Raw genomic sequence first — 20,179 nt, forward strand, 5'->3', positions numbered from 1 at the left:
GCAAATGCTCACTTTCGATGGCCACTGGCATGCTGGAGAATTTTGCTCTTCACAGATTAATCCCGGTTTCAACTGTACCGGGCAGATGGCAGACAGTGTTTATGGCGTGGTGGGGGTGAGCGGTTTGCTGATGTCAACGTTGTGAACAGAGTGCCCCATGGTGGCGATGGGGTTATGGTATGGGCAGGCATAAGCTACGAACAATGAACACAACTGCGTTTTATCAATGGCAATTTGAATACACAGCGATACCGTGACGAGATCCAGAGGCCCATTGTCGTGCCATTCATACGCCACAGTCACTTCGTGTTTCAGCAAGATAATGCATGGCCCCATGTTGCAAGGATCTCTACACAATTCCTGGAAGCTGAAAATGTCCCAGTTCTTCAATGGCCTGCATACTCACTAGACATGTCACCTATTGAGCATATTTGGAATACTCTGGATCGACATGTACAACAGCGTGTTCCAGTTCCCACCAGTATCCATCAATTTCACACAGCCATTGAAGAGGAGTGGTACAACATGCCACAATCAATAGCTTGATCAACTCTATGCAAAGGAGATGTGTCACGCTGCATGAGGCAAATGGTGGTCACTGGTTTTCTGATCCACGCCTCTACCTTTTTTAAGGTTTCTGTGACCAACAGATGCATATCTGTAATCCCAGGCATGTAAAATCCATACATTAGGGCCTAATGAATTTATTTATTAACTGTAACTCAGTAAACTTTTTGAAATTGTTGCATGTTTAGATTTTTGTTCAGTGTATATCACATATGATGGTATTGACCCCTATTGGCCAACCAATAAATAATACTTGACTAAACCGTTGGGCTATAGCACGAAATCGAATGCTACAACTGGACGAATCATAATGACATATAATGTTGTTGAAAGCCTGGGCCGAGGCTAAGTGCAGGCAAATATTTCATAATATTCTTTCTGGTGGAGGAGCTCCAGCATGGAGTAGGTGTGTGTGTCGCACACATGATGGAGCGGTGACAGTCTGATAAGGAACGTCCTCCGACGCCAGATGGTTGAAATGTCAAAACGATCTCTGAACCAATTATATTAATTTGGGGACAGGTCGATAAGCAAACATTTATGGAAATTTAGCTAGCTAGCGTGCTGTTGCTAGCTAATTTGTCCTGGGATATAAACATTGGGTTGTTATTTTACCTGAAATGCAAGTCATGGTCCTCTACTCTGACAGTTTCTAGTGATCTCTCCTACTTCAGGCTTCTTCTTCTTCTTTGGACTTTATATGGTGGTTGGCAACCAACTTGAAGGTGCATTACCACCACCAACTGGACTGGAATGTGGACATCAGTTCATCTTTCAATCACCCACGTGGGATATGCTCCTAAAAACCAATGAGGAGATAGGAAAGGCTGAACTTGCAGCGCATTAAGCATCACAAATAGAACCAAGTTCAATTTTAGCACCTGGCTACGCACACGCAATGATTGAATAACATGTATGTGTACATTTATTTTGCAACACGAGCAGTGTGGTCAGCATGTTATCGTAGTGAGTTAGGTTAACATCATGGGCTGGATAGAGGCAGTCTACCACGTTCAGAACTGAATAATAGTGGATTTATTTGCCTCATAAAATAATTGTATAAGAATAAATAAATAATAGTATAATAGCACAAACTATCGCTTATAAAGCTGTGATTTAAGAATAGCCTAGGCTATAGACTTTCATACTTGTTCTTTTTGAAAGTGGCAACTTTAGGACAACACCTTCTTAAGCTAGAAAATTTGGGAACTTTAACTTCTCTTAAAGCTTTTATGATAGACCTAGTAGGAGGATAGGTTATTGGCCATTTGGTTTTCAACTTCGTGTAGAGGGATTTTCTTGGTCCGCATGGATCATCTCTTTCTTAATAAGCTTAAACTTTATTAAACTGGCCATTAGATGTTTTCTATAGGCTATTGATATTGTTTATTTTCTCTCATTATTACCCTGGCTACCTTTTACATTTTTAGGCTATTCAAATAACTCTTTGAGCTTGAACTCTGTTACATTCATTGTTTGATCGAGAGAAAGCCCTGCATAAAATTATGAGTGTAGCCTATAGCCCAAAGTCCTATTCATAGCCTATCAAATGGAAAGAGAGGGGAATATAGGCAACCAATAATTTTTTACAGCTAGACACAAGAAAGTCAAGGAGTGTCCGACACAGAGAGAGAGAGAAACAATATTTTCTGACTGGACCTTTTGCGCTGCTTGGGTGGAATTCTTCTCTCTGACTGGCCTACATTTCTCAATTGCGCTCTGTATATAAAAAAAAAGTATTTATTTAAATAGGCTTTAGAAAATAGGAAAAGGCAAATTCCTCGGGAATGTCACTTGCGTGCTCCCCTGCTGTGTGCTGCGAGACGCGAGAAGTTAAAAGGCTAAAGCATCATCTGTCACATCACTGTGTCATCACCATCGACTATGGCTGTCAATCATCGTCAGTAGACGATGCTATCTTAATATCACCCAACTGTAGTAGGCTAACTTCCCACTGACTGCCTTGAAACTTTGAATTTGTTAACTACAGCATAGGGGGAGCACATTCTAAGAATGACACAATTAGTAATTCATGTAACTTTTGACACATCCACTACTTTGACCACTTTCCTAACAACTTAGTGTATTAAATATTAGTCTACTTCTCTGCTATTCAAATCAGAACAGAAATATCTTCTAAGATATTATGAAATCTACTTCTCTGCGACCCAGATCTGAAATCAGAACAGAAATAGTTTCAACCAATCAATTGGTTCAACTACCACAAAAATAATTTTAACCAGATTTTTTTTTTTTTTACTTAATGCAAAATTACCATCTAGTTTGAAAACGGTATTATTCACCAATAGTCTTCCTTGATAAGAATAATTTATTCTCTTGGGTGGCAGTATTTTGTCAGTAAAAGAAAATGTAGGCTAGTTCCAGACAGTTGCATGATTTGTAATATGATTCAACGATTGCCATTTTAGATGACAACCCAAACTCAGCCATCAAACTCCATTAAGCCTTTATTATGGTATTTAAACCGTGTCAGATTCTATCAGCAGCGTTTAGAAACCATGTCCATGACGTTTGTGTCTGTTGTTTTGACGGCTTCCTGTTAAACCGTCCCTTTGTCCTTTTGTGTTGAACAATAAAGGCTGGGTGTGTCGGTGTAGACACGTTACGTGTCCCTCATTCCACATACTCAGAGCAAGTGAATCTGTCTCAGTTCCCCAGGGAGTGCTTTTGCTCTCTCCCTCCATCTCTCTCTCACTCTCTCTCCTTCCTCCTCTCTATCTGTGAGTGGAGGGGGAGAAAATGCAGCACCGTAGCTATGGTAATTGCACCAGGCAGGTGCTCACAGAGCTGAAGCATTTTAATAGAGCAGTACATTTCAGCCTGCATCTTTCAGCCTCACTGTAAGGTCATATAACACCCTCACAGACGTTGCAGATCTGCTGAGATACCCACTCAGTAGATGGTATACTGCCAATGAAGTCACATGCTGCGGGCTATAGATAAGAGAATAAATGATCGGAAAGAATTCCATCTTCCTGTCTGGTGGAGGGAGATACCCATCCACCATTTTGAATAAGATAGTCACTTTAATTTTGCCCTTGCTTGGCAGTCTTAAAAGAGCTCACTGAGAGGGTGTGTGTACGAGTGTGTGCTGGATCGCAGCTCAGGTCTCTGGCAACCTATCCCCTTAACCCTCCCCCAGACCAATGACTAGCCTGTGTGCTTGTGGCCACTCCCCCTTCATGCTCTCCTTTTGTCTGTGGATAAAGCAGCTGCCTCTATCCCTGTTCAGCCATGGGAGCCGCAGGTCAGTACATACGCTTCTACTGCACTAGCTAAAGCTTTTCTCTCTTTGTGCAATCTGTAGATCAGATCACAATGCACATATGCTGCTGTATGTCAAGTCTCTCTGGCATTGCTGTCCTGCCTGTCTGTTTTACGGCTGCTTCGCTTGGTGCGTGTGTGAATGATTATTTTTTGCATCTCCATTTGAAGCAATACAGTAGATAAATGGCAAATCATAGTGAGTTTCTGACTAGTGACAGTGGGTTTATAGGGAGTGGCACTCAGTCAGATATCCAGCCTTATTGAGTAGTTATTGATTACAGGGAAAGAGGTTAGTCCGTATTGGTTATTGAGAAGGGAAGCTCAGTATTGGTGATTTGGGCAGATGATTATGGGGGTATGGCAAAATGTGCACCCGCCCCTCACAAAGTGAGAGGGTCAGTGGTGGTAAAATTAGAGTCCTTTCAGCACCCAGTTTTAGAACACCTTTTTGGCATCCATAGATGCCTGTTAGAAATCAAGATGGCCATCATCTCTATGCCGCTCACAGCTCCACAGCTAAAATTAGAGCAGGAAGGCGGATGGGCAGACACGAGGGCTTAGGGAGGAAGGAGAAGACACCCAGAGCACGCAGCCGTTTTTCACTCCTCTATGGAACAGGAGCACAAACTCTTTGGAACAGGCTTTGTCTCCTCCTCCTCATAAAACAGAGGGCTTGCAGGTGTCACATCAACAGTTGAACATTGAAATACATGAATGTACACTGAGCCACAGTCACTGGATGTGGAGGAGCTGGCTCACAACTGTGGGTGAACCAGACACTTTTCTCATGGAAACAAGCCTGTGTTTCCAGCCAACACAGGAGAGGGCTGTGGGGGTCACTTGAGCTGAGCTGGAACGGTACACTGACTCAGGCCTAATCCAGGGGTGACAAACCTCTGCCGTCTTTGTTGGGGGCTGAAAACATACTGAGTCTTATGCCCAAAAACCATAAATAGCAAGACATGGCGCCAGTCTTTTAAGACACCATTGAATTGGATGTATACTGAACATGGCAGGTAGCCTGGTGGTTAGAGCGTTGGGCCAGTAACCAAAAGGTTTCTAGATCGAATCCCTGAGCTGACAAGGTACAAATCTGTTGTTCTGCCCCTGAACAAGGCAGTTAACCCACTGTTCCTAGGCCGTCATTGTAAATAAGAATGTGTTCTTAACTGACTTGCCTAGTTAAATGTAAAGTGTTGGTCCCATGTTTCATGAGCTGAAAGAAAATAAATGTTCCATTTGCACAAAAAGCTTATTTCTCTCAAATGTTGTGCACAAACTTGTTTGCATCCCTGTAAGTGAGCATTTCCCCTATGTCAAGATAATCCATCTACCTCACAGGTGAGGCATATCAAGAAGCTGATTAAACAGCATGATCATTACACAGGTGCACCTTGTGCTGAGACAATAAAAGGCCACTGTAAAATGTGCAGGTTTGTCACACAAGGGAGCGTGCAAATGACGTACTCACTGCAGAAATGTCCACCAGAGAATTGAAGGTTAATTTCTCTAACATAAGCCACCTCGTTTTAGAGAATGTGGCAGTACATCCAAACGGCCTCACAACAGCAGACTACGTGTAACCACGCCAACCCAGGACCTCCACATTCGGCTTCTTCACCTGCGATATCGTCTGAGACCAGCCACTCAGACAGCTGATAAAACTGTGGGTTTGCACAACTGAAGAATTTCTGCACAAACTGTCAGTAACCTCAGGGAAACTCATCGGAGTGCTCGTCGTCCTCACTAGGGACTTGACTTGACTGCAGTTTGGCGTCGTAACCGACATCAGTGGGCAAATGCTCACAGTCGAGGGCCACTGGCACACTGAAGTGTGTTCTTCATGGACGAATCCCGGTTTTAGCTGTACCCAGGCAGATGGCGTCGTGTGGGCGACGGTAGCGGTGTGGTTATGGTATGGGCAGGCATAAGCTACGAACAACGAACACAATTTGAATGCATTGAAATACATTGATGAGATCCTGAGGCATATTGTCATGCCATTCATCTGCTGCCATCACCTCATGTTTTAGCATGTTTTCAAAAGGGTCTGTACACAATTATTGGAAGCTAAAAATGTCCCAGTTCTTCCATGGTCTGCATACTCACCAGACATGTCACCCAATTGAGCATGTTTGGGATGCTTTGCATCGACGCATATAACAGCGTGTTCCAGTCCCCGCCAGTATTCAGCAACTTCGCACAGCCATTGAAGAGTGGGACAACATTCCACTGGCCACAGTCAACAGCCTGATCAACTCTATGCAAAGGAGATCTTGCGCTGCATGAGGCAAATGGTCACACCAGACACGGACTGGTTCTCTGATCCATGCCTCTACTTTTTAAGTTATCTGTGACCAACAGATTCATATTTGTATTCCCAGTAATGTGAAATCCATAGATCAGATCAAATAAAATTGTATTAGTCACATGCGCCGAATACAAGAGGTGTAGACCTTACAGTGAAATGCTTTCAGGATTTCTGATCGATTTGATGTTATTTTAATGGACAAAAAACGTGCTTTTGAACGGTAGTATATATATATAGTACGGCCTCACAACAGCAGACTACGTGAATATATATATATATATTTATATATATATATATGCGAATAGAAGCCGGATAGAAAGGTTTTCACTTTGGCACATTCACTCCTCCGTTTAATCGACAGCTCAATCAAACGCAGTAAAACATAGGTTAGAGCAAAATCCCACACGTCAGGGGCCTCTGAGGTTATCTGACCTAACTGCCTGGGGTACCCTGGGATTACTGCTGTAAAGGATATCACAACGTGGACGTGTGGTGACCCTACAGTTGGGTCATGTTGGGGTGACCCTACGGTTAGTCATGTTGGGGTGACCCTGCGGTTAGTCATGTTGGGGTGACCCTACGGTTAGTCATGTTGGGGTGACCCTGCGGTTAGTCATGTTGAGTTGACCCTACGGTTAGTCATGTTGAGTTGACCCTACAGTTAGTCATGTTGAGTTGACCCTACAGTTAGTCATGTTGGGGTGACCCTACGGTTAGTCATGTTGAGTTGACCCTACGGTTAGTCATGTTGGGGTGACCCTACGGTTAGTCATGTTGGGGTGACCCTACGGTTAGTCATGTTGAGTTGACCCTACGGTTAGTCATGTTGGGGTGACCCTACGGTTAGTCATGTTGAGTTGACCCTACGGTTAGTCATGTTGGGGTGACCCTACGGGTAGTCATGTTGGGGTGACCCTACGGTTAGTCATGTTGAGTTGACCCTACGGTTAGTCATGTTGGGGTGACCCTACGGTTAGTCATGTTGGGGTGACCCTACGGTTAGTCATGTTGAGTTGACCCTATGGTTAGTCATGTTGGGGTGACCCTACGGTTAGTCATGTTGGGGTGACCCTACGGTTAGTCATGTTGGGGTGACCCTACGGTTAGTCATGTTGGGGTGACCCTACGGTTAGTCATGTTGAGTTGACCCTACGGTTGGGTCATACTGTGTCATGTTGGGGTGACCCTACGGTTAGTCATGTTGGGGTGACCCTACGGTTGGGTCATACTGTGTCATGTTGGGGTGACCCTACGGTTGGGTCATACTGTGTCATGTTGAGTTGACCCTACGGTTGGGTCATACGGTGTCATGTTGGGGTGACCCTACGGTTAGTCATGTTGGGGTGACCCTACGGTTAGTCATGTTGGGGTGACCCTACGGTTAGTAATGTTGAGTTGACCCTACGGTTAGTCATGTTGAGTTGACCCTACGGTTAGTCATGTTGGGGTGACCCTACGGGTAGTCATGTTGGGGTGACCCTACGGTTAGTCATGTTGAGTTGACCCTACGGTTAGTCATGTTGGGGTGACCCTACGGTTAGTCATGTTGGGGTGACCCTACGGTTAGTCATGTTGAGTTGACCCTACGGTTAGTCATGTTGGGGTGACCCTACGGTTAGTCATGTTGGGGTGACCCTACGGTTAGTCATGTTGGGGTGACCCTACGGGTAGTCATGTTGGGGTGACCCTACGGTTAGTCATGTTGAGTTGACCCTACGGTTAGTCATGTTGGGGTGACCCTACGGGTAGTCATGTTGGGGTGACCCTACGGTTAGTCATGTTGAGTTGACCCTACGGTTAGTCATGTTGGGGTGACCCTACGGTTAGTCATGTTGGGGTGACCCTACGGTTAGTCATGTTGAGTTGACCCTATGGTTAGTCATGTTGGGGTGACCCTACGGTTAGTCATGTTGGGGTGACCCTACGGTTAGTCATGTTGGGGTGACCCTACGGTTAGTCATGTTGGGGTGACCCTACGGTTAGTCATGTTGAGTTGACCCTACGGTTGGGTCATACTGTGTCATGTTGGGGTGACCCTACGGTTAGTCATGTTGGGGTGACCCTACGGTTGGGTCATACTGTGTCATGTTGGGGTGACCCTACGGTTGGGTCATACTGTGTCATGTTGAGTTGACCCTACGGTTGGGTCATACGGTGTCATGTTGGGGTGCCCCTACGGTTGGGTCATACTGTGTCATGTTGGGGTGACCCCAGTCACCCCACAGATGGGTCATCATACGATCTCTGTAATCATGGGTCTTGGTCATACTGTCGTGCAGGGATCATCAATTAGATTCAGCTTCTGGACGATTTTATTTCTTGAGTGAATAATCAGGGGGCCAGAACATAATTTGTAGACTGCAAATTGACAGCAAGAAGCCCAAACAGATATTTGACTAAAACAAACATTTAAAACCTTGTTTACATTTGTGTACGATCACATCTCTTTCTATTATGCGTGGGAATACTTTGGAACAGATTTCCAAGATTAAAATCACTTGGAACTGATGTGTTTTTAGTCTTATGTCCCCCCACCCAAAAAAAGTTGGGGGGCCAAATTCGGCCCGCCAGTTGGAGATCCCTGCTGTAGTGTGTAATGCTGGGTCTAACACTGGATCCTAACTCTGCTCTCCTGTCTCTGTCCTCCCCCCAGCCATTGACCTGCTCTACTGGAGGAACGTGAAGCAGTCTGGAGCTGTGTTTGGCAGTGTGCTCCTGCTGCTCTTCTCTCTGACCCAGTTCAGTGTGGTCAGTGTGGGAGCCTACTTAACCCTGGCCGCCCTCTCTGCCAGCATCAGCTTCAGGATCTACAAGTCTGTGCTTCAGGCCGTGCAGAAGACCGATGAAGGGCACCCATTCAAGTGAGTTAGGGAGGATACAGGATCTGTGTTTACTCAGCACATGAAATAATCTGACATTTAAACATTCACTCATCTTTTTTGCAATGCCACTTTAGCCTGGACACTAATAGTCTGTTGTACTTCTTCCCTATAGATCTTATCTGGAGGTGGAGATCTCTCTGTCCCAGGATCAGATCGGTAAATATGCTGACAAGGCTCTGCTCTACGCCAACACCTGTATGAAGGAGCTCCGTAGGCTGTTCCTGGTCCAGGACCTCATCGACTCACTGAAGGTCAGCCTAACTCTTGCCTCTGGGCTTAAAATAATGACATTGTCTCCCAAGTGGCGCAGCGGTCTAAGGCATTACATCGCAGTGCTTGAGGCGTCACTACAGACCCGGGTTCGATCCCAGGCTGTGTCATAACCGGCCGTGACCGGGAGTCCCATAGGGCGGCCGGTTATCGTAATTGGATCGCAATTGGATATCACGAAATTGGGGGTAAAAAACATAATAATAATGACATGGTGGACATAACCATCTTACCAACACTACATTCTTTAACATATGTCATCTCAGTACTATTCCTGCTGTCAAACATTAAGTGACACTTAAAACATCAAATCATTTTATTATGACATACCTTCAGTCAAATGTCATATACACATACCATAAATTGTGGGAGTGGATTTGTTTAAGCAATGCCAATAGTTAAATGTTTTTACCCTGTGTTGCAGTTTGCTGTCCTGATGTGGCTGCTGACCTATGTGGGCGCTCTCTTCAATGGCCTGACTCTGCTTATTCTGGGTGAGGATCCTTCTACGACTGGCTACTGTAGCTGTTATACTCAGCTCTGCACCTCTCTACTGCACACCATGTTCAGCCTGACACACAGCTCATACTGTATTTTGTCTCAGCTGTCTAACATTTTATAAAATGTAATATAATGAATCATATTGAAACCTCCATTTACACCATCACAGAGCCATTCGGAGTATGTACTATAATCAGGGGAGTGGGCTGTAATAAGCAAGCATCACAGTACCCCAGTGTCTGTCAATGGTTAACCCAACACAGTGAGAACACACGCTGTGGAGCAGGGAAACATGACCTGACAAGAGCAGCTCAGACAGCCTAATGGTTGCCTCATCACATATGGTTCTTCATGGAACCATTAAGAGTTTTACTGAAATCTGTATCAATTCTGTATCACAGTGGATTATTGATCGCTATGCCCTTTTGAGCAAAAACAATCGATTTCCAAGATTAGGATTAGTTGCATCCTAAAAAAAAAGGTCAATTCAGTAAGGGCCTTGTTCAAAGGATTCATTCACAACTGAAGACATAACAGATCTCATATTTTTGTTAAGTCTCTGAGCTGGGGCTTGGTTGACACTCCAGGTCTAACTGCTCCAACACGCTCTCACTCTCTTCCCCTACAGCCGTGGTGTCCATGTTCAGCATGCCCATTGTCTATGAGAAAAAGCAGGTAAGAACTTCCCCTCACTCTCTAGAACACATGTACTGTACATGTACAGTTTTTTTGTATGATTATTTTTTTACAATACAAAACACACACATACAAACATAGTCATAGTCAACATCACACGTTGCCAGACTCACACGCCCATCTGCAGCACCCGCACACTCTCCGCCATATGTCCTCAAACTGTACCATTTTGATTCTCTCTGTCACCTGGGCTCTTCAAACATTTCGATAATAAAGCATTTGACCTTTCCATTGTGTTAACCATGGAGGATTGGTTGATTTACAGTTCAGTTTTTCAAAAGGATTGACAAGAAAAGTATCATCCAACCCATGAGGTATCTCACTGCACCCTCATTTGCCATGTCTTGAAATATGCAGACGGATTAAAAGTAAATAAATGTACATTGTAATACTTCTGACAGCCACCTAACTCTGGCCATAACTTTTGAATTGAATAATCCATGCCTTACACGACTGCTATTGTGGTGTAGAATGTGAATTTTGTCTTGTGTAATAAATTGTGTATATATTAATATACTGGATTAAGCATACAGTTTAGTTTAAAAACTGTATGCTAATTTTATTAGTTATGTTCCAACATTCCCTCCATTTATGCCAATATCCAGATATTTTTAAGTCTAGGTTCCAATAGTTAATTCTGAAAGATATCCAAGGATTGTTTCATAGAGTTGTGTTTTTAGGGAGTGACATTGGTTCTTGTAGAAAACTTTTTTTTTTTTTGCTGTTGTTATAGTGTTAACTATGAAGTTGAATGTTCTTAGCTTAATCCTTTTAAAAAACACATATTTTGGGGCCATAAATGTGCATCTTCAACATGTACCCATTGTTCCTCTTTAGTGCATTTAACAATATGTCGCAAGTAAAAGCCCTGGGTGGTGAGTTGATACAAGTCCAAGTCTGGAAGGTTAAAACCACCCTCAGACTTCGGAAGATCTAAAACATTCCTTTTTATTCTGAGTTTTATTTTCCCATATAGTCTTATGACAGTATACTTAAAAAAATATGTCTTCGGTGGGGTAGTTGGTATTACAGAGAAGTATAAACTCTGGCAGTCATGCTATTCTGAAGAGGTTTATTCTACTCATTAGATTTATAGAAAGTCTGTTGCGTTTAATTATTTCTACTTTCATATTGTTGAGTAATGGGATAAAGAATATTTTTTTTATGTAATCCAAGTTGTTTTTCCTCTCTTCACCCTCAGGCACAGATTGACCAATATGTGGGACTAATACGGACCCAAGTGAACTCTGTGGTGGGGAAGTGAGTAGTAGTTAATGACCTTTTTTACTCAAGAATAAACACACTAGTCCCTGGAACATCCCACTATAAAATAGATTGGAATGATGTTCATTTTGATACAAAATAGAAAAGTTTAACACTGTATCAGAGTGGTGACCTCCATGTTGTCTCGACAGGATTCAGGCGAAGATCCCCGGGGCCAAGCGAAAGGAAGAGTAGACCTGAGTCTTGCTAACAGTGGAGCCCAGCTCAGACTCAGTGGCAGACAGCTTGATCATTGTTGGATAGCCTTGTCATTATCTGGGGGTAGTACTATGTCATCTAGAAGGTGTTCTCTAAAACCAACCACTGGAGAAGCCTTGACCCCAAAACTGTCTAGAATGGTTAACACACACAGTAAATCACCCATGTTCAAGATAAGTCTAGGTAGACAAGTACACAATTTGGAAGAAAATGTCTTTTTATTTTGTGTTGCTTGTTATTAAGCGCATGAAGTCAAGCCTTGAGTAAATATTATTTTGTATCTTTCGTGCAGTTCTCACACTAGTTTTTATTTTCCTTCAGTACTTACAACAAACTAAGGTTTGGCACAAAAAAGCGATATGCCTACAGAAATGCTCTGCTGCCAATGTTAAATACTGCTTCAGTTAGCTGGTGGGGCTTCTCTCAGTATATATAGTCAATATATATACATTTCAAAATGATTTCCTTTGTGTTTTCAAGCACAAAATAATTTGATGTAATTGTATTTTTTTTTGCATAACTATGTAACTACACACTATCATGTTTTAGGTACTGTTGTTCAACTACTATGAAGACAAGGATTATCTGATGATATTTAGCTTGTTTGAATTAACTGTCCAACTTTGTACAATGTTCACCTATACTCAATGTAGTTCTTAGACCCTGGTCTAACTATTTGCACTTACAGTATGTATTTAATTACAGAATAAGACAAATAAATGTTCCTTGATGTATAATGTTATCATTTTTCAGATGCATTACTGAAAATAGGGTCCAAGACAAAATGTTTTGACAAGGGCAGTCTCGTCTGGAGTTAGAAATATTAGGACATACGAGATGTTATGTTTCGTAATGGTACAGAGTGCATACAAGACTAGATAAATATCCAAAGTGACTTGAAATAACTTTCTATGAACAAAGATAAATACCTTCTGGCACAGAAGGCCCTTTCCTGTTATGTGTGTGCTTGCATGTCAGTATGCTGAGGTGACAAATTTAACTTGGCTGTCAGGTCACTGAACTAAAGCTAGCACCATACCGTGACTAAGTCAGATTCATTTATACAAAAGGAGTTCCATTCCTTGAATATCAATGATTTATATCCCCAAATTATAGTGTAGTTATACTTTCCAAACACCTAACACAGCAATAGCAAAGCTGAATAAAAAGAAAAACCCAGGACATGAGAAGCATGGCAGGACCATGTGCAAAATGATCCAAATATATACCACAATTATCAAACGAGAATGTCCTCCCTGTGGGTTCCAGAAGAAGAAAATCTTGTAAAACATAAATAAGGGGAGTCAAGCTGAAAACAGCAGCATGCTGTGCTTCTGGTTGCTGCTTTAGAATGGCCTCACATGTTGAGCAGTGTGACGGGGTGTAGCTGGAACAGGACCCCTTTGTTCTTTCCATCTTCCTTCTGGACAATCTCCATCTTGACTGGGATCCACCTGCATAAACACCACGCACACAAAATAGTCCCACATACACGCTCAATATACACTGAACACTAGAAATTATAGTTAAGTATGGGCCTTACTTTCTATTTAAAGTCAGGACTGATTTGATTGAAGTGGAGAAAACTAACATTACACCATGAATTCAAGCCATACCTGGTTCCATTTATTTGGTTCCTCATAGTACACAGGAACAAGGTCTTCCCGAGGGGGTGACTTAGTAAATAACCTGACGAGGCGTTCGCGGCAGTCCTCCTGCAGGCTGTTGATCCTGTCAGGCCCCAGGTGCAGAGGACCGTTGGGCCCCTCACACACCAGACGGTTGATGGCACCACACAACGCATTGATCTGATCCAACAAACAAAACAAACACTGGTTATGTGTGGAATGTTGACACTCATGTTTTATGATAAATATTGATTTGAATGGACTGACGCAGGAACTACAAGGGTGTTAGCTACCTCTGTGATGTCCTCTACACCGAATTTGACATCAAAGGCGAGCTCTGTGTCATGTTCAGGAAGGACAGCCTCGTGAGACTGGACGTTCCACCCCAGACCACAGAGGGCACCAGTGTAGCTGGTCCTCTCCTCGTTGGTGCTGCAGAGAACAGGCAAGGATACATTACAGACCTGTAGAACTTAATGCATGATTTCAAGTGAATATTGCAACATTATTTATGTTATCACTTAGCCCACTAGAGTATGTGTGGAAATATAAGCAAAAAAATAAAAGCTGTCAATTTAAGCTAGAGATGTGGTTTTTTTCGCATGAGGCTGCGTCTCTATCCACCGATGTCGCCCTTCCGCATCTGCAGTGAAGGGTGGCAGAGCTAGAGCCGTGTTTGTCAGACCATGAGACATCCCATCTGCAGTGAAGGGTGGCAGAGCTAGAGCCGTGTTTGTCAGACCATGAGACATCCCATCTGCAGTGAAGGGTGGCAGAGCTAGAGCCGTGTAGGTCAGACCATGAGCATTTATTTGGGCTGCTATCTGCAGTGCAGTTAACGCTTATGAACTTATTCTCTGCAGCAGAGGTAACTCTTGGTCCTCCTTTCCTGTGGCGAACCTCATGAAAGCCAGTTTCATCATAGCACTTGATGGTTTTTGTGACTGCACTTCTTGACATTTTCCACATTAAGACATGAAGGTCAGTCAAAGTAATGATGGACAGTAATTTCTCTTTGCTTATTTGAGCTGTTCTTGCTATAATATAGATTTGGTATTTTACCAAATAGGGCTATCTTCTGTATTCCACCCCTACCTTTTCACAACACAACTTATTGGCTCAAACGTATTAAGGAAAGAAATTCCACAAATTAACTTTCAACAAGGCAGAATTGTTAATTGAAATGCATTCGAGGTGACTACCTCATGAAGCTGGTTGAGAGAATGCTAAGAGTGTGCAAAGCTGTCATTAAGGCAAAGGGTGGCTACTTTGAAGAATCTCAAATATATTTTGATTTGTTTAACACTTTTTTGGTTACTACATGATTCCAAATGTGTTATTTCATAGTTTTGATGTCTTCACTATTATTCTACAGTAGAAAATAGTAAAAAATAAAAACCCTAGAATGAGTGTGTGTATCCAAACTCTCTCTCTCTGTTTGTGTGTGTGTGTATATACACTGCTCAAAAAAATAAAGGGAACACTAAAATAACACATCCTAGATCTGAATAAAATATTCTATTTAAATACTTTTTTCTTTACATAGTTGAATGTGCTGACAACAAAATCACACAAAAATCAAATTTATGGGAGGTCTGGATTTGGAGTCACACTCAAAATTAAAGTGGAAAACCACACTACAGGCTGATTCAACTTTGATGTAATGTCCTTAAAACAAGTCAAAATGAGGCTGAGTAGTGTGTGTGGCCTCCACGTGCCTGTATGACCTCCCTACAATGCCTGGGCATGCTCCTGATGAGGTGGCGGATGGTCTCCTGAGGGATCTCCTCCCAGACCTGGACTAAAGCATCCGCCAACTCCTGGACAGTCTGTGGTGCAACGTGGCGTTGGTGGATGGAGCGAGACATGATGTCCCAGATGTGCTCAATTGGATTCAGGTCTGGGGAACAGGCGGGCCAGTCCATAGCATCAATGCCTTCCTCTTGCAGGAACTGCTGACACACTCCAGCCACATGAGGTATAGCATTGTCTTGCATTAGGAGGAACCCAGGGCCAACCGCACCAGCATATGGTCTCACAAGGGGTCTGAGGACCTAATGGCAGTCAGGCTACCTCTGGCGAACACATGGAGGGCTGTGCGGCCCCCCAAAGAAATGCCACCCCACTCCCATGACTGATCCACCGCCAAACCGGTCATGCTGGAGGATGTTGCAGGCAGCAGAACGTTCTCCACGGCGTCTCCAGACTCTGTCACGTGCTCAGTGTGAACCTGCTTTCATCTGTGAAGAGCACAGGGCGCCAGTGGCAAATTTGCCAATCTTGGTGTTCTCTGGCAAATGTCAAACGTCCTGCACGGTGTTGGGCTGTAAGCACAACCCCCACCTGTGGACGTCGGGCCCTCATACCACCCTCATGGAGTCTGTTTCTGACCGTTTGAGCAGACACATGCACATTTGTGGCCTGCTGGAGGTCATTTTGCAGGGCTCTGGCAGTGCTCCTCCTACTCGCACAAAGGCAGAGGTAGCGGTCCTGCTGCTGGGTTGTTGCCCTCCTACGGCCTCCTCCACGTCTCCTGATGTACTGGCCGTCTCCTGGTAGCGCCTCCATGCTCTGGACACTACGCTGACAGACACAGCAAACCTTGCCACAGCTCGCATTGATGTGCCATTCTGGATGAGCTGCACTACCTGAGCCACTTGTGTGGGTTGTAGACTCAGTCTCCTGCTACCACTAGAGTGAAATCACCGCCAGCATTCAAAAGTGACCAAAACATCAGCCAGGAAGCATAGGAACTGAGAAGTGGTCTGTGGTCACCACCTGCAGAACCACTCCTTTATTGGGGGTGTCTTGCTAATTGCCTATAATTTCCACCTGTTGTCTATTCCATTTGCACAACAGCATGTGAAATTTATTGTCAATCAGTGTTGCTTCCTAAGTGGACAGTTTGATTTCACAGAAGTGTGATTGACTTAGAGTTACATTGTGTTGAACACCTACACTGAACACCTTGTTACAGCTGTTGTCACCCTTTATTTTTTTGAGCAGTGTATATATATATTTTTTAAATATATTTTTTTATATACCTTAAGGTGTCCTAAAATTCTAAACCAAATGGCTAAATTATCCTTGTTATGATCGTCTTAAAACAATTCCACGTTAGCTTGGTAGAACCCCAATCATTTCACATTCCCTATAGGACCTTAGGGTACGGTTCTCTGATAGGAAATTTGATCAAATGTGAATGTGGTGAGGAGCATACTATCTCCGAGGAGACTGACCGTAGCTCTATGACAGGGCTGAAGAGCATGGTGATGAGAGCAGGCAGGCCATGGATGTGAGGCATCAGCGTAGTCTCCTTCAGTAGAATGCATGCGCCTAGAGCAGCACACACATCTTACGGTTATAACAAAGTCAATGTCTGGTAGGGTCTCACCCTTATTCTAGAGCCCTCAAATTCAAGTGTAGACCACGAAGCCAGTTCAATTGCCCCCCCCCCCCCCCCCCCCCCCCTCCTTGAATCAGGGACTGATTTAGACCTGGGACACCAGGTGGGTGCAATTAATTACCAGAAAATAAAACCCATCAGGATCCGGACCTCGTAGGGTAAGAGCTGAATACCCCTGTTCTAGAGTGTGCTTACGTCCTAGATCACATCCCATTCCCAGTACTGTACCCGTGGCACTGACAGACACTCCGCCGGCAACCAGCATCCTCTGATGGCTGTCCTGAGGACTGTCATTCAACGCCACTGAGTTGATGCTGTCCTTTTCTATGCGCACCGACCTGTAAGGAGTTGACATTAGCACTGTCACCAGAAGTGGGACAAACTATAACCTGATCTGGGTGACACGGACTAACCTGTAGTGGCTGACATTGCAAAAGCTGTGGAAGTTGACTTTGTGAGGGCTGGATGGGCCATGCACAGGAACCTGTTGGGAACAGCATCAGCAACACTTACTTACAAATCAGCAGTAAGACTCAAATGGGCATTCTGTAGCCACTAACATTCATACACATTTATGTTCGGAGTCTTTCTATAAACTAGGACACCAGTTAGTATTTCCTACACTGAACACCTTGTTACAGCTGTTGATAAGTCTGATAATCAGAACCCCCCCTGCCATTACATTAAGGGGGGTTCATAGCTACAGTCATGTGAAAAAGTGCATCCCCTGGAAATTATTTATTTTTTTGTAAATATTTGGACAGATGGATATGTAATCTTCACTTCAACATTATTGAGAGATAAAGGTAACCTAATATAACAAATTAAACTGAAAGACTATAATTTGCAATCATTTAATCATAAAAAAAAACAATTAAAAAAAGGAACAGAAATGGAATTCCATGGTGCGGAAAAATAAGTACACCCCTAGCTTCAATAGCTGCCGTTGCCCCCTTTGGCTGAAATATCTTAATGTAGTCGTTTCTTTTAACTGCCTATCAGTCTCTTATATCGACTGGGAGGATTTTTTTTCTCCCACTCTTCTTTAAGGTACTGCTTCAACTGTGTCATGTTGGAGGGATTTGCACAACCCGTATCCCCCACAGCATTGACAGGATTGAGATCTTGGCTTTGACTCAGCCATTCCATAACCATTTCTTCTTTTTGCACCATTCTGTTGTAGCTTTGCTTGTGTGTTATGGATCATTGTCCTGTTGCAAGATCCATGTTTGGTTCAGCTTCAGCCTTTTGACAGATGGCCTCACATTCTCCTCAAGAATTCTCTGGTACAATATGGAATTCATGGTTGACTAAATGAAGGCAAGCTGTCCCTCAGGCAGCAAAGCAGCCACAAACAATAACACCAACCATGCTTTACAGTCAGTATGAGGTTCTTCTGTTCAAAGGCCGTTTCATTTTCGCCTGGCATTGCGGCCAAACTCCACCTTTGACTCATCTGTCCAGAGCACATTGTTCCAGTAGTTTTGGTCTTTACCCAGGTGTTGTCTGGCAAATGTCAGTCGTGTCTTGATATGTTACCCTGGGGTTCTTAGAGACTTCTATGAGCATCTTTCGGTCAGATCTTGGGCTGAATTTGGTTCGATGACCTGATTGCCAGTGGTCTGGAATTTTCTCCATTTGTAGATGATCCGTTGGACAGTGGAACGATGTACTTCGAATTGCTTGGAAATGGATTTGTAACCCCTCCCAGACTCACGGGCATCAATAATCTTTCGTCTGAGGGCCTCTGAGGTATTTTGATCTTTGCATGACGTGTTACCACACACCCATATGGTTAAGGCGGCGCACAATTGGCCCAGCGTCATCCGGATTAGGGTTTAGCCGGGGTAGGGCGTCATTGTAAATAAGAATTTGCCAAACCAGACAATGTTTCAAAACTTTATGGAAGGCTGGACCCTCGCAAGGTACTCAAATTATTTCCTAATCATTTGCACCTGTTTTGGTGCACCTGATCCTCATTTTAGGTGATGGTAAAGGTAAGGGTGTACACTTTTTTTCTGCATAAGGAAATTGCATTTGTTTATTTTAATTGCATAACATTTTAAAAACATTGTGTGTGATGTGTTAAATTGAGTTACCTTTATCAATGAATGTGGTTGGAATTTTGCAAAAATATCCATGTGTCCAGATACGTAAAAAATAAATAAATTAAAAGACACTTTCCAAAGGGAATACTTACTTTTTCACAATAAAATTCACAAATGTATTTAAAAACTGTGTTTAACACTATCATGGTTGGCATCTAGTTGGGTTTGTCCAACATCGTGTGATGTCTTTGCATTTATGGTATTGTAAGTTATTTTTATCATATATTACGCATTAATCAATTAAATGAGACATTGAACTTGAACAGTGTACAAATCCTGGATCTAGCTGTTGGACAGTTTTTTGTATAGATCTCAGAAATGCAGTGTAACATTGTGTCTCCTTATGTTACACGGTGTGAAAACAGTTCAAGGGCATACAAACCCAAAATGGGGAACCAGGCCCAGTCAATCAATTTGTTTTTCCCCACAAAAGGGCTTTATTACAGATAGAAATACCCCCCCCCCGCCACGATTCCGCAGGTGAAGATGCCAGATGTAGAGGTCATGGGCTGGCGTGGTTACACATGGTCTGCGGTTGAGAGGTCGGTTGGACATAATGCCAAATTATCTAAAAACCAACGTTGGAGGGGGCTTATGGTAGAGAAATTAACTTTCAATTATCTAGCAACAGCTCTGGTGGACATTCCTGCAGTCAACTTGCCAATTGCACACTCCCTAGAAACTTGAGACATCTGTGGCATTGTGTTGTGTGATAAAACTACACATTTTTTTGTGGGATTTTATTGTCCCCAGCACAAGGTGCACCTGCATAATGATCATGCTGTTTAATCAGCTTCTTGTTATGCCACACCTGGGATGTAAACAAATTTGTGTGCAAAATTTGAGAGAAATAAGCTTTTTGTGCATATGGGTTCTATATTAGGCCCTTTATGTACAACTATATAAATTATACAATTGTATAACATTGAGGTCCTTGAAAATTACAATGAAGTGCTTGAAAAAGTCCCTGGAAGTCCTTGAATTTGACATACATTCTTTAAGCAGGGGTCATACAGACATTGTATGTTGTTGTATAGGTG

At 43.2% G+C, this 20,179-nt stretch overlaps 2 protein-coding genes across 4 annotated transcripts in view; one reads left to right on the forward strand and one right to left on the reverse strand.

Annotated features, from left to right (window-relative positions):
- rtn1a (reticulon 1a) overlaps positions 1–12,739 on the forward strand; it is a 43,240-nt gene extending 30,501 nt beyond the window's left edge. For 2 of the 3 annotated variants that reach the window (XM_020501233.2, XM_020501234.2), the window contains 6 exons: positions 8,820–9,027; positions 9,161–9,299; positions 9,743–9,812; positions 10,448–10,494; positions 11,717–11,775; positions 11,931–12,739. In XM_020501233.2, coding sequence (XP_020356822.1) covers positions 8,820–9,027; positions 9,161–9,299; positions 9,743–9,812; positions 10,448–10,494; positions 11,717–11,775; positions 11,931–11,973 — 566 coding nt within the window. In that variant the 3' untranslated portion in view covers positions 11,974–12,739. Of the gene's footprint in view, positions 1–3,659; positions 3,836–8,819; positions 9,028–9,160; positions 9,300–9,742; positions 9,813–10,447; positions 10,495–11,716; positions 11,776–11,930 lie in introns of those variants that run through there. The other variant, XM_020501235.2, reaches the window with a different exon arrangement.
- LOC109904551 (ATP-dependent RNA helicase TDRD9-like) overlaps positions 12,433–20,179 on the reverse strand; it is a 33,785-nt gene continuing 26,038 nt past the window's right edge. The window contains exons 27-32 of the mRNA XM_031789199.1: positions 17,445–17,515; positions 17,260–17,369; positions 16,865–16,961; positions 13,919–14,057; positions 13,614–13,805; positions 12,433–13,451 (exon numbers count right to left, since the gene is read on the reverse strand). Coding sequence (XP_031645059.1) covers positions 13,344–13,451; positions 13,614–13,805; positions 13,919–14,057; positions 16,865–16,961; positions 17,260–17,369; positions 17,445–17,515 — 717 coding nt within the window. The 3' untranslated portion in view covers positions 12,433–13,343. The remainder of the gene's footprint in view (positions 13,452–13,613; positions 13,806–13,918; positions 14,058–16,864; positions 16,962–17,259; positions 17,370–17,444; positions 17,516–20,179) is intronic.

The sequence above is a fragment of the Oncorhynchus kisutch genome, linkage group LG14, assembly GCF_002021735.2.
Source record: "Oncorhynchus kisutch isolate 150728-3 linkage group LG14, Okis_V2, whole genome shotgun sequence".
NCBI lineage: Eukaryota > Metazoa > Chordata > Actinopteri > Salmoniformes > Salmonidae > Oncorhynchus > Oncorhynchus kisutch.